The sequence below is a fragment of the Convolutriloba macropyga genome, chromosome 6, assembly GCF_964194025.1.
Source record: "Convolutriloba macropyga chromosome 6, txConMacr16.3, whole genome shotgun sequence".
NCBI classification, from domain to species: domain Eukaryota; kingdom Metazoa; phylum Xenacoelomorpha; order Acoela; family Convolutidae; genus Convolutriloba; species Convolutriloba macropyga.
The window spans coordinates 71421120-71436626 of record NC_134473.1 but is presented as its reverse complement, the minus strand read 5'-3'; the positions used below and the strand labels follow the sequence as shown (position 1 = coordinate 71436626).

Here is a 15507-nt window from a genome sequence, read left to right as displayed (position 1 = left end):
CGATAAATAGCCAATTCGATAGCCTTATTATCATTGTTGCTAAAACACCATTGATATTTCCTTCTTTCCTGATGAAACCCCCCCCCCCACCTTACCCAAAAACCATCAATCAACTAGGTCAAACGAATAAATTATAATTACTGAATATTTTTGGCAGTTTCAATTACTACAATACAAGAAACATTTGCAAAACCAAAAAGAGCCAATCTTTAAAATTTGGATTACATATATTTTTTTAAATGCTGCATAAAGAGCCAAAGTTGGTCAAAGTGCTTATAATTAAACACATTTTTCAGTTGAGATTTGGCTTCCAAAACGATTTCGTTCGAACTATGAAATAAAAATGTACTTGGCAAACAGCCGCTAGTGTGTATTTAATGAAAATTTTAGGATTCTTTTTATTTAAAATTCCACCCAGGATGCAGTCCCCAACCAAAGACAGTTATTGACCGGACCACTATGCGTCGAGGACAAGGGGTTCCAGACCGACCATACCCGAAAAATGTATTGGTGAGACCGAAGAGATTTTGATGACCTTGTCCAGACCCAACGGACTTTGGCCACCATTAACCTTACTGAACAGACTTTGCCCTGACTTTTGGAAGGTCGAACAGATCAAAGGCCAGTCCGTTGTCCACACCTATTTAAACCAGTAGAAACATTCAATAGAAATTTTAATTTATTCGTTTCACTTTTCACTACGAGAATGGCAAATGAGATTTGTTGTTCAAAACACTCTCAATTTCGAAACCTTTGCAAAAGGGTTCTCCTTTTGGCTGGACCTCTTGGCTTTTGATATGGGTATTGGCCAGACCGATGTCTGGTTATTATTGGGCAGAGCAAACAGAGCGAGACGAAGGATATTGGCCAGACCAAACAAACAGAAATTTGTGTACTGACCAGACCGAAATGTGGAAAATTGGCCAGGCTGCTATTTGTCAGATGAAAGGCGTAAACGATAAGTTTTGCAGACCCTTTTTTAAAACACAGCCCGCGTTTATACATTATGCAGAAGACCGGCTCTCCTTTTGGCTGGACCTCTGGGCTTTCGATTTGAGTATTGGCCCGACCAAACAGACCAAAATGTGGCTATTGGCAGAACCGAACGCGCAAACGTAATTTTTTCCGGACGATTGAGTTCGGTCGCATTGCACCACCTGTCCGCGACAAAAGTTGGTCAGGCAGATAACTGTCTTGTATCACGGACCGGATCCTGGGCATTGGTTGTCTGTCTCGGATGCCTCAGTTGTTTGCAACGGAAAACAAGTTGGCAATCAAAGTAAAGTTGACAGTAGTTTCGCTACAAAGCAGCCGAGATGAAATTAAGAGACATATTGCAACACAAATGCAAAGACGCAAAACAATTTGGACAGTTGTTTGATTTAGCAAGGCGAAACAGAAAACCTAAAAAACATAAATAGCGATACCAAAAAGGTCTCTTGTGTCAGCGCAACTGAGTCTGGGTGAAAATGAACCTTAGATGTCTGGAAATTTTTTTAATAAAAAATGAAATTTTGTTTTGATGGAATTCGTTACCCAGAACTAGGACCCAAACAAAACGTCAAGAACTTCAAACACAGGACACAAACGAACCTCAACGTTCTCCAAGAAAAGGCCAAACAAACCTGAAAATAAATTTTTGATTGAAACATTTGAACTTGCCAACTAGGACTTTTTCGTATAAAAACTGATGAAATAAAGTTGCTGATGCTCTCACTGCCCGGCAGATTCTGTTATGCGGTCAAATTGAGTTGAACTAAGTTGGCCCTAATCAGCGGGTCGTCAAGCGTCACTGTCAGTCAAAAATATTAAAAGCATGATACTAATAGGTCACTTTCGACAAATTGAAGTTGGCGAGTTTGCTGTATCAACGCCGTGGTTCTTAACAAACAGTTCCCAGAGAGCGCTAAAAAATTTCAGTTTGGGTGGGTACTGATGGTTGAGAGCCCACATAAAGAAGCTCTATAAAAAAGACTTCTATAGCTCATTCCCATGCATATATTTTGAGTATCTCTGTGGTGCAGATCGAGTCCATTCGAGAGGATTTTTATATGGTTGGAGTACATCTCGTGTATTTTGTTTTCGAATCTGACAAACTCACAAAAATAAGCATGCTGTCACAAACACCAGCAGTGGTATCCAGTTAAATTTAAGGTGTTTTTGTGTGTTTTCTGTTGAAGAGTTGCGTCTCAAGCGCGCCTTATTGCATCAGTTGCTGAAAAAAAATGGCTTTATTATCTGTAAGTTGAAAGTTTTGCTTTTCTGGTTCTGATCCCGTCCTGTCGCTGGTTTAGAGAAGAAAATGCTCCTCGATTCTGATAACCCGGGGATTCGATGTGCTACAGGTTATATTGTATACAAAAGATTGGCGACATCCTTGTTTGAAAATTTTTTGTTCAACTGCAAATAGAAGATCCTTTCTTGCATGTTTTTGGGTATGCACCTCTTCTTGCATATCTGTCAGAGCACACAGTACAAAAAAGGCTCATGTATAATTTATATTAAGCAGTAGTTTCTAATCAATCAAGATGAAGTGGTGTTGATATCGTTACAATTAGTCTATTGTGGTTTGGCTCGTTTGCGTTCAAATGTGTTTTTATATTGTTTGTTATGATTCTATCGTGATGGAGATGGCTGAAACTAAGGATAGTAATTTTTAAATGGTTACTATCAAATTGATTCAGCACCAATTTTTCTTACCATATTTGCTATTCAAAAAAAAATATTTTGGATTTGAAGTCAAAAATTCATGAGTACCTGTTCTCAATTTGGCCGCGAACAGAAGTCTCAAGACAGTTTGGATGACTCAAGACAGTGGGGTGATTTCGTAAGCACGCATTTGTAGTTTTATCTTGGAAAAAAAGTTGTTAATTCCATTGAAATTGATTTTGAACCTCAATCTCCTTTCATCAGTAATCAGGCAATTAATTATCAAAATTGTGTATTACTTCATGTTGTGTTCTTTGGCAGGCTGTTTGACTTGTGGGTAATTAGCATTTCTAATTGATTTTCTGTTGAGTTTTGTTTATACATATTGAACAGATTAAAAACCATTTTGTGCACAAAATATTGTTTAATTTTACTGCAAAAACGTTAACTTCCTTTTTATCAATTATGAAGGCTGTTGAATTAAGAAAAATTTCAGTTAATCAGGGTTGCTTTTGCTAACTTGGAATTAAAATGTGAGTTGTTGTTATTTTACTGAACAAACACGTCAATTGTTTGATAAGATACACAACATTGGATAAGATACACTCTAAGCTGTAAAAAGGTCAATTTCTTCATGCCTAGCAAAGCTGAGAACTGATCAAAATTTGCAATCAGTGTTAGTTGCAGAAAAGATTCTACGTTACCTGCAATTGAAATACTATATATAGTTCAGGCTTTAGTCTGGCTGAGTCAATTGAATTATAGGTTGTGGGGTAACTAGCAAATACCAGACCAACTTAAGTTTCATACGTAGGTAGAGTTTAACAGAGCGATATAGTTCAATACGACATAGTTCAATTGTCATTATTTGATACGACCAATTTAGAAAATCTCTGCAATTAATTTTTTTTCTGATACGCAAAATTGCTTACGCAAAAATGTTTGAATAGGAATAGATCAAAGCGCCAACTGGAAACAAGAAATTGATGTTCAAATTTTTTTGAGCATTTGTCTCGTACAACTGATAAGAACAAACAACAGTTTTACAGAAACTACGGCTTATAAATTTAAAAATGTCTCAGCAAGTAAAAATTTAATGGCATAAAATAAGAGATTAATTCCGATAATTATAGGTCGCCTTCTTACAAAAGAATACTTTTAAACAAAGAAATTGTAAACATATAAATTTTTATGAGAAACAATTCTAATCAACTAACTTTCTACCAATTCTTTTAAAACTGATCATTTTAAAAAAAACTAATTTGATTAAATCGCAAAATCCCATTTAATTCCTTTTAATCTTTACTGATTAAAAACAAAATTACTCCGAAGATGTTTTTTTGAGTGAAGTAATATTTCTGAACAATTTTGATAAAAATTTGCTTTTAAAATGCAGAAGTCTACATGTATAGTTTTTTCTACTTGGTTTTGGATAGATTGCTGGCAATAGCGAATGATGCTGCTAAAAACCGTTCTTAAGAATTGGAAAAACCCAAAACTGTTTACGATTTGTGCATATGAGTTCTTGTACTGGATCTTGTCAAAAATCAGCCTAGCAAGGAGAAATCCCAAAAACAATCTAAGCGAGCACTTTAGTACCTAATAAAAGAAGAGTATTATCATGCGCATTTGTTTGTATATATGCTTCACATATATACAAATAAATTAAGTAAAGCTAAATAGCGAATTAGGTGAAACAAAACTCAAATGCTTTATTCTTAAGAACTCAAGCATCAGAGGAAACAAGTGTTTGTTATAAAATCTAATGATATTATGCCTTAGTTAAATTCACGTCGAAAATTATCGTTGCCTTTGCTCAGGAAGTCATGTAGAGTTGAATGTGATAATTAAAGGTTAAATTGTTGTTTATTGAAACAATAGGCTATCCAAACTGTAGAACGATGTTTTTTGAAAAGAATAGACCAGAAAGGGGACTGACTATTCTTCACTTATGTTACTAATAGGGATGTTCCGATGGCGGTTTTAAGGTCTCCGGTAATTAAAACGAGTTTTATGCTTTTTAAGAGTTTTTCAGCTGTTTTGTTGATTTTCAGGCGAATTTTAGCCATTCTTAGTTTTGCTTTACTACCTTAGGTAGGATTTGAAAGGATGCCTATCACTTGCGGGCTTTTAAATTACCGATTGAGTTAAGCTGTGTTGTCATAAGTTTTCTTGTTGAGATATATTACAAAAATTTCAAAATTTTAAACTATTTTTTTTTGGTTTTTCGTTTTTTTTCTATAATCTCAGACTTCTATAATCAAAGTTTTTTAGGCTATTATGACTTGCTTTTTTTTTATCGTGCAAGCAGTCTAATACCCTTATTTGCAGAAAGGAGCTTTTCTTTGGCTTGATGTGCCCTTGTAATACAAAGAAATAATTATTTTGTTCTAATTTTTTTAGTTCAAATTGTTATTTTTTTCATTAATTGAAGTTCTTAAAGATTTTTAAAGATTTTTAAAGTTCTTATTAGTGGTTTAAATTGGTACTGCTTTGATGGGGTTGTTTTCGTTGAATAGTTTCCGGAATTCTCCCGGCTTTTGTTAATATTCGACATTAATTCACCGGGAGGGCCATGTGCGCCAGGGGAAAAGTTATATGCCCATTAAACTGGGTGATGAGTACAGAATACATCACCTTCATTGAAAAAATATTCCAAACAACAGAATCGTAAATTATTTCTGTGCGTAACTAAATACAGTCAATAGCTGGCCATAGACAGCAGCTTTTAAAGCAAATTTCTAAGTGATAGTATTTCGTAAGGTCTGAAAATCTACAATAAAACTCCAACTCAAGCTGGAAATTCAATAATAAATCTAGATGAAGCAGACTTTCTCCTATTTCTTCGTTGCTGATTTTTAACCTCTTTGTTCAGACTTTGATCACATTTGGAAGTTTTTGAGTTCATCAAAACTGTTGAACGAATGCTGGGCATTTTCTTGGAGCAGTGCAATGCATTTGCATGTCTCATCGGCATCCGACTTGGATCTGAATTCTTATTGGCTAATTCTGGGCAGATGAATGACGTAATAATGGATGCAGCAGTCGAGTTATGATTAGGGTTAGTAGTACTAAGTGGGTTACTGTTGTTGTTAGTATTGTTGGGATTAGAAGCAGTTGAGTTGTTTAGAATGTCAGGGTTAGTCCAGTAGAGAGGGATAACTCCAGGGTAATATTGAGAGAGGAAAACTTTCCTGGGTCCTAAACAGATTTATAGTTGATAAGATCTGAGCAACTGACCTGTTCACAGGTACCCAGATTTAGCTGTGCGACCCTAGACCGCTCTGCTCAGACCATTTGGGTCGCACACCGGTGGCGCGGTGCGACCCACATTACAGCGTCTGGGAAACGCTTGAGTCGAGCGATGATCAGAGCGGTCTAGGGTCGCACAATTAAACCTGGGTCATTATCAAACTCAATAGAGTTCAATTTTGATTTTGACAAACTGCTTTTGGTTGTCTAAACAAAAGTTGTTTTCCGAAGAAGAAGCTCAATAATGCTAGAGGTTAGATTTTTTTAGTACATTCTTAACGGCTAAGGTTAGTAGAAAAATAGCACGATTAACATTCCAAAATACATAAAGTAGTTCTTTTAGAAAAAGTCTGAATAAGAATATTTTAATCGTAATTTTACCAAATTAAATTCCACATTTAATTTCTGTTAAAAAACATAAACAATTATGTTCAAATTAAAAACAAAACTCTACACAAAAAAATTATCAGTCGGAACGATTTCATTTTCCCTCAGTAGATTATGACAATTCATAATTGATGTTTTAACATCTTTATAATGATATGAATAAATTTTCACCTCTTATTAGACAATAGAAACCATTATCAGTGCAAAAACAAGCATTAGGTTGTTCACACGTGGCAATGAAAGTAAAAAATTTTGTTCACGGGAAAATGTAACAGCTCCCTCATCTAAATTAAAAAATAAAAGCTATTTACAGGTTACGATTCGAACGGAAAATTACTTTTGACGGGAGCCAAAAAGTAAACTGGCTTCTCGTTAAGTCCAAAAAGCTCCCTCGTGGGCACTCGGTATTTAGGGTACATAATTTTAACAGGTAGAGTTTTCTTAGTTGTCGATTTGGGTGCCTCCGACAACCTCTGCAACAAACTCTGTTCACTCTCTTGGTTATGATGATGACGCTGGTTTTGATAAGCCGGGTTATGTATAGTTGCTGTAAATTCATTACCAATAAACAAAGTCTGGTTATTTCGAACTAAACTCCCCTCAATCACACTGTAGCTTTTACTAGGGTCTCTCAATTTTGCTCCGGGCAAACCCAAAACCAAAGTCTGCTTTTTCGGGCTCATTAAATGATGTCTTTTTCTCATGGCGGCTATATCGGCAACACTTAGTGTATTAAGTCGACTTGGTTGTTTAAACTTACTCATTTCAAGCTGTGCTGCAACTTTTGGGGGGTTGTTCGGTTTTTCCCGGGTTACAATAGGGGGTGGTGGAGGAACGTTCGGCTGCAATGCCTGACCGGGGGTTAATTTCATTCGACCCCAAGCCTCCCCAAGACCCGAGTTGTCTAATTCCGAGATCTGGGTTTTGTTTTTTGAGGCAGCCGTTGGCTTGATAAGGTTACTGTCGGGTGAGATAATAGGAATTGATTTCGGGTTCAAAGATTCTTGTGGTCGGTTTTTTGCTGGTAACATGTAGTTGGGAATCTTGAGTAAGTTACTACTCGCGTCAATTTCGGGGATACTCTTATGACGTAACGAGTCTCTCGGCTGTTCGGGTCCGCTAGGATTCTTCTCGAAAGTGTGCCGGCTGAACCGATTAGCTACGTGTGAACTCTGATTGGTTGACGAAGTTGTCAGTTCGCTGTCGTCTGTTGAACAGTGTATAGTGACTCGGGTTCTTTCGGTCGGGTTGTTGCGACTAGGGTGAGCGGAGAGTGACTGATGGGATCTAGAGTGAAGAATGGAAGTCATCTGTTGGGGTGCAGGTTGGTTGTTTTGGTTACTGCTGGCGTTATTTGGATCATCTCTGTTCCCGGTTTTGTCCCTGTGAGTCTGGTTGTATCTTGCTGGAACTTGAGGCACGTACAAAGGCCTGCAAAAAGCAACACCTTGTAAACAAGTACATCAATGAGTTTTGTTTTACATCCAGTATGAACATGAAATATTAGGAATTTGTTTACTTCTATATAGGTTACTCTTTATTCTTTAGATTAAGCGACTCTGATGAAGTCACTGAGAAACTCAGGCATTCGTCGAGAACCGCTTACCTGTTAGAGGATCGCATCTGCTTCTTAAAAATAACTGCGTTTTTCTGTATTTTAAAATCTGGCATTGTATAAAGGAAAATCTGGTGAAATGACTTTGTGTGACTTAGAACATGCATATGGGTGTATAGTATAATTCAAATGGCGTATGGATACAAGGTTCGCTCGAGGTACTTTTAAAAAAGAAAGTATGAGCATAATTTCATCAAAACTAAGCAACCTATTGATTGATAACTTTGACTTCATAGCCGACTTTCAGTCTGCAGAGAGAGCTGAACAAAATGCATTAGTAGGTAGACAGGATAAGAGAAATGCTTATTTGATTTAAGCAAACGCAACAGAAAACGTCAAAAAAGAGCAAAAAGATTTTTTATAACATTGGTTTTCGAATTTCTAGCTCGAAAGTATCCACAGTAAAATGTATTAATTGAATGTTCGAATAATTCGTTCTCATAGATCACCTAAAATCAGAGCTTCTGATATATGTCAAGCTATGTTATATACCCATTAGAGGAATTGTGGATATTTTTTTCTCAAAACGAAAATAGTACATGTTTCAAAAAAATTCATTTCTTCGCGGTTTCTTGCCTCGAAAACTTTTTTTTCAATCAGCATAAATTTTATAGTCATGTAGACGGGATAAGAAAAATGCTCCAGCAAAAATTATATAAATAAAAAAAACAGTTCATGAAAGTTCAAAAATTGTATTTCTTTTACCTCTGAAAGTTGAAAGCCATTTTTGAAAATTGAGCACATCAGATATCATAATTATGCAGACAAAACCAGAAAACTACTAGTTGTCACGTTACGTCCTTGATTAGTTTATTCATAAGGGAAGATATCAAAAATTCAAAGTAAGAATTTTCAAAAAACTATCAAGTATTTTGCTTTAGCTTCCATAGAAATACGGTGATCCGGTCTCTTTTGCTCTAAAATTTATTTCTGAAATGACGCTCTTAATGAGACTTTTGTAACCGAAAATCTGCCTCTACTCCACTAGTCTATGGCCGAATTAGAAAGAAAATAAAACATCCTGAAATCAGTTTTTTTGCAAGTTTACTTTACTTTAAATTTTAAGTTAAAATTTTTTTGGAATTTGAATTTTTGGGCCAGCTGACCAACTAACATTAGATGCTAATGTTTCAGCTGCTTCTCTCCTTCACTTTTTACTACTTTACAAGTAATCCGAAATTCTACTTTCTGCTTTCAAAATTGTTTTCAAAATTTTCAATTGGAGAAAAAAAATGGTGAGCAATTTGGCGGAACATTTCAAAATGTTGATAAATTTTGAAGAGAAATAAGTCCGTCGTCTAATCTCTTCGTTTCGTTTCTATTGAAAATTGACCCTTTAAAATTCTATTTCAGATAAAATACTCATGTTGATGTGTAAACAAAATTAAAAACACTACCCATGTCATTCTATAAACATTTAGAAAATTGAGTTTAAAAAAAGAGAAAAACAGAAAATATTGAAGGAAACAATATGTTTCTCAGGTATTATGGTGCCCTAGTACATATATCTATCAAATAAAAATGATCAGGCATGTACAGATAATTGTCTGACACAGACAGAGCAAAAATTAATTTTGAAGAGTTTTGAAACAAATAGCAAGTTTCGAACCGGTTTTTACTTTGGAATTCACAAATTGAAAGAAACTCACGAATAGTCAATTCAATTTATGCTTATTTTCTATGATAACTCTCTACTTTAATTTAGAGCCAAAATCGATCAGCTGATGTAAGAAATATGCCTGTCATATAATTCCTCATTATCATATCAAAAAAGTGAGAGAAAAATTACAAAAAGTGGGTTTACAAAAATCAAAACCATCAATTCGGTACAGACATTATTGGCCCCTGTTACTCCTAATTTCCTGGATAAATTTCTCCTGTTACTTCTAAAATTGACTGCTAACAAGAAACCTATTTCAAAGAATTTTAGCTTTGAGTCCCTAATTGGACAAAATTGCATGCCATCCTACCAGCTTTCACGTTTGTATCTCCAATGAGAAACAAATTTGTTTTTCAGAATCCATTCGCAGTGAATTTTTGTTTTCATATTAAGGACAAACAGGAGCGTTCAAATTCTATTTTTGACCTATGACAACGAACAGCAACAATTTCAAATTTATTATAATAATAACAATACTGATGCTGCGATTAATTTATATAATACTTTGAAATCATGTGGATATTTAACCTGAGAGTTATAATCAGAATAACTTACATGTTTACTCCAAAAAAACATAGAATTATTTGCTATCTACTAGATTAGCTACAGTGTGGATCTATATCTAAATCTATCTGAATTACAGACTATCGACATGATATATAACTCTGCCTTTGATGGGCGCTCTTAATGCGCAGTTTTATGCGCTCTTGCAACTTCATCTTGGCCGAAGTGAGCCAATCGTCGCTTAGTATCAACGGACAGATCCTGAAAACATATGCAGCTTCGTTAACCTTGAGTAAAAAAGCCGGATCTTTTCCGTTTATGCCCCCCCCCCCAGCATAGTGGGTGCATATTACTTGCACCCACCAGACGCACGTGCCATATTTTTACATAATGATTTTTAACACGTGCTCAGTAACTAGGGGGAGCATAACGTACTGGGGGGGGCACAAACGGAAAAGATCCAAAAACAAATACAGTGGATTACGTTTTTCTTTGAAGAAACGGGTCTTTTCTGCTTACCCCCCCCCCCCCCCCCGCCTTATAAGGTGAAAATTATTTGGACCCCAAAGCGCACGTGCCAAATTTTTAGAAAATGATTTACTATGTAGTGGCACATGCTCTGTAACTGGGGGGAGCATAACGTACTGGGGGGCACAAACGGAAAAACTTAACGAGGCACACTAGATAAGGCACTGTGTGTGCTGTCGTTGTGTCCCCTTCATCCATTTGTAAATTGTTTATGCGAAACTTAATTCTGTAAACAAAGGCATTCATGAAATTTATAAGTATTATTTTTATCAATCAACACTTATAGATAGATCATATAGACTTATAGATCATTTGTAATAATTGCTCCTTCTGTTAAACATTGACCAGTTGAATACGTTAGGGATTTTTCCGCTTTTTATCCCTCCCCTCCGTTTAGTGGGTTCCTATTTTGCAAACCAAAGAACCTGTCTTATCATTACATGAGCAACTACAGAACAGAGAGTCGCCTTTACCATATTTAACAATTATAGATGATGGAAATCAATCGACCATAAATTTTTGAAGATGATATGCCGCACCGATAAACAGATGAGGCAGGTTGATAATATTTTCACATAGCCAAAAATTAATTCATAATCTCATAGAGGTAAAAGTGTTCACGTCAGCAGTAAATGCCACTCGTCACACAAGCTATAGTAGCCGCCTCCGCACAATTATTCTCAAAGCATTTCTTAAGAAATAATGGTATGAGGCTGCCTTTTTTCTTTACTAAAGTTCACAAACATTTTTAGCCAATTTTAGAAAAATAAAAGGGGTACCCGGCTCTGAGTGTCATAATATTTCAGTACTGAATCATGAAAATGTCATTTTTTCCATGAACAGAGTTCTAATCATGGCACTTATTAGCCATTTCATGATAAATTTCAGAGTACAATTCTGAACTTTGCATGAACATAATGAACTTCTATTCTGCATTTACCATGCACATTATGAGTTTTTTGTCTGTTTTTGAGCTGAACAGAATAAATATAATATATTAAAGCTTCTGAAGAGCAAAAATTATTAAATCATTTTCGATATTTTCTTGGGGAAAAGTGATAGTCTGGGGGTCCAATGTCAGCTAAATGAACTAATTTTTGCCAATTTTGGAAAGAAAAAATAATACAAAAAGTCCGCTTTTTAGCTGTTTTATCAGATAACATGAATCAGTTTGAAGCCTTCCTTTCGTTGCAGAGATAATTTTTGAGCTAATTTCAACAGCATTATTCTAACTTTTGCTCACGCAGAGATAAGTTTAAAAGTCTGAATAATTGGTTCTTTTGCAATTATTGCCGGGAAAGCAATTTCGTTGAAAAAAATCAATCTTTTCAAGCTCTTTATTGTTTCTCAATTATATTTGTTTCCCTTGTTGATATATGAAAAATGCTATGAATTTAGAGAGGCCATGAAGAAAAAAATATTGCCTAGATTACCAAGTAAAATACTGCCTTTCGAAAACCTTATGTTAATTTTGGCGTCATCAACAATAAATCAATTTCTAACTAATTTAAAATGTTTTTAGAATATTTACCGCTTCGAAAGATAACATTGTATAATCATGTTCGATCAGTTATCAATTTCCTCAGGATTTCATCAACTTTTCAGTTAGACTTTGCTGAAGCGTGATCCTTATGAATTGTAGAAAATACTCATTTTTAAACAATTTATTGTCTAACTTGATTATTTCGTGTTCATTGACTTAAAACAATAATTCGTGTGCATGTAAACGTTGAGTAAGGTAAAAAAAAGTTTTCCTTGTCATTTTTCTTCTTTCACGAAAACGCTATGCATAAAGTTTTTACAATATTTTCATTTTTGTTGAAATCAAAGACAAAAGCTAAGACAAAATCAAAGACAAAATCCTGAATTTTTGAAGCTTTTTTATTTTTCGGTTTAGTTTCTGTCACATTTGAAGATTTTCAAAAACATTAATAGACAAGGAGGCTTGGTAATGTGCGTTTGCAAATAATGTTTCGACCCCGCTCATTTCCTGGATAAATTTCTATTATTGCTCCTCAGTTCGGCTGCAAAAAGGAAAACTAAGTTCAAATAATTTCAGATTTGAGTCTCTAATTGGAAAACATTGCATATAATCCTAACAGCTTTTGCTTTTGTCTCAAATGAGAAACAAATTTGTTTTTCAGAACCATTCCACAGTGAATTTTTGTTATTACATTAAGGACAAATAGGAGCGTTCATATCTTATTTTAACTCATGACAACGAACAGCCACAATTTCTTATTTATTATACTAATAACAATACTGATTCTGCGAGTAATTTATTTAATACTTGAAAGCATGTGGATATTTAACCTGAGAGTTACAATCAGAATAACTAAAATGTTTACTCCAAAAAAACATAGAATTGTTTGCTATCTACTAGATTAGTTTGAAGTCTTCCTTTCTCTGCAGAGATAATTTTTGAGCTAAATTCAACAGCATGATTCTAACTTTTGCTCACGCAGAGATAAATTTAAAATTCTGAATAATTGGTTCCTGTGTAATTATTGCAAGGTAAAGCAAGTTCGTTGACAAAAATCAATCTTTTCAAGCTCTTTTTATTGTTTCACTATTATATTTGTTTCCTTTGCTGACATATGAAAAAATTTTCGCTCATTTTTAAACAATTTTCAATTTCGACATAGAAAATACTCGCTCATTTTTAAACAATTTACTGTCTAATATGATTATTTCGTGCTGATTGATTTAAAATAATAATTTGTGTGCATGTATATGTTGAGTAAGGTAAAAAAAAAGTTTTCATTGTCCTTTTTCTCCTTTCACAAATACACTATGCATAAAGTTTTTACAATATTTTTATTTTCGTTGAAATCAAAGACAAAAGCTGAAACCTGAATTTTTGAAGCTTTTTTTGGTTTAGTGTCTTTCACATTTGAAGATTTTCGAAAACATTAATAGACAAGGAGGCTTGGTAATGTGCGTTTGCAAATAATGATCCAATCCCGCTCATCCAAACTTTTGACGTAATTGTCTAACAATTGAAGAGATCAAAGATATAGACAAATAGATGTTCGTGTAAGAAAAAAGGCTAGAAAAACCCAAAAAACTAAGATAGTTATATAATGCCATGCTGCATAAAAGAGTTCTTATACCTGTCAGTAATTAGACTACTAGACGATACAAATGACAAAATAAACAAAAACAAATAAATATGGCAAAAACTCTATCTAATTCCATGAGCACACAGTAGCAATATCGACATAACAACAGATAAAAAAACTAAACCAAAACTACTCTTAACTACTGACTTAACTACACAGCATATGGGACCTGTGCATAAAAGATTAGATACCAGTCAAAAAATGGGCGAAGTTCAAAACCCATCAAAATTTTTAATACCAAATACAATTTTAAAAAATTAGCTTTAAAATAAGATTTCTCGCTAGAGTTCCTCAAGAAGTCTGTCTTCGTTGAGACTAACCCAAAAATCAGGTGTACAAAACAAATACAGATACAAAAACATAGAATAATTTACAAAACGATTTACGAAAACACGAAGTATTGGAGCCATTAAAGTAATCAGATATTATTTTCTTATTAAGCGTTAACAATTCAATTTCTGTTTAAATTAGCTCAGTTAATACATAAATGGAAAATTGCACTTGTTCACTTGGGTCTAATTTGAAAATCAATGGCACTTTTTATCAACGGCAATACTTTGAAGGAGAACAAAAAGAACTACAAAAATTCGCCACTCACCAAAACGCATTGTCTAGGATACATAACATTGCTGTGACTTAAAACCAAAGAAGTGGTTAAAGATTAAATCACAAGAAAAAGCATGGAAACTTTCTTTGATGAGACAAAATTAAAAACTAATAATCAAAACAATTAGCTATCAATTTGCCATATTGAATAAATTACAATGGGGTAGACCTAGCTTTGAGACCCTTTAGTAATCAGAGAAATCATACAACTACATTATAAACAGTTTCATGCAACAACTAGAAATTTAAAAAAAGTGCCTGAGAGAAGTGTCGAAATCATTAAAAAATAAAGTATTCAAGGAAAAAAATTGGATATGTATATTGATTCATTTTTCTACTAGCATTGTGATAATGAGATCTCTAAGCATTGTGATAATAAGACTTCAAAACATCAAACACTATGACCTTATAAACATAAATCACAAAAACCTCAAAAACAACTCGTAGTGTCAGAGACATTAAAACCAATAGCTTTATCGGAAAGCATTGAAGATGATAATTTACACATCGATTTGAATGATATCCTTTTTTAATCAGAATAGGTCTCACGACTACAAGACAACAAATACAGGCAACAATAAGAAATTCATCATAAAAGTGCGTCCAAGTAATTAAAATCATAACTTTTTGCAACTAACTCCTTGTGTTTAATAAAGTCTTTTGAACGCCAGCGGTTCTTTTTAAGATCGTCATAAGATGATAAGACTTCTAAAAGAACAACAATTATCAACGAAAATCCATTAACAACAAAATTTCATGTAAAAATTTAGTGTCAAATTTGCAAAACCAATAATTAGAGACAAAACTGATAGCTAGACAAGTTTTTAATTTATTATTATTAATCATTAATCGACCTGCCAATTAGAAAAAAAACGTACAAGTTCACAGAAATGAGATTAAAACTGGTTAATGTTCATTTTTCAGGGAAAAAATTCAAAGTCTCAACAAGCATTAGGTACGCATTCAATGCATTAGGTAGGTTCACTTAATCTTATTTAGGAAACCAATTGCACTTTCATTTAACCAGCTTAAGATATATGACTAGAAAAAGGCAAAAACTCAGGCCAAACAAAAAATCTGTAAAAATTGTAAAAACACAGTGTCGAGGCCACAAAAACCATGATTCCCTGAAAACCAAATAAAGGTTCGTTGGGCCCATTTGGTCTTAAATGGTATTTTTTTAC

At 34.2% G+C, this 15507-nt stretch overlaps 2 protein-coding genes across 2 annotated transcripts in view; one reads left to right on the top strand and one right to left on the bottom strand.

Annotated features, from left to right (window-relative positions):
• Nucleotides 1-15507, top strand: part of LOC142340586 (glutathione synthetase-like) — a 494803-nt gene that overhangs the window by 87081 nt on the left and 392215 nt on the right. The gene's annotated exons all lie outside the window — the stretch shown is intronic.
• LOC142341395 (uncharacterized) overlaps nt 6552-15507 on the bottom strand; it is a 128676-nt gene continuing 119720 nt past the window's right edge. Inside the window, exons 16-17 of the mRNA XM_075392322.1 lie at nt 10233-10328; nt 6552-7719 (exon numbers count right to left, since the gene is read on the bottom strand). Coding sequence (XP_075248437.1) covers nt 6603-7719; nt 10233-10328 — 1213 coding nt within the window. The 3' untranslated portion in view covers nt 6552-6602. The remainder of the gene's footprint in view (nt 7720-10232; nt 10329-15507) is intronic.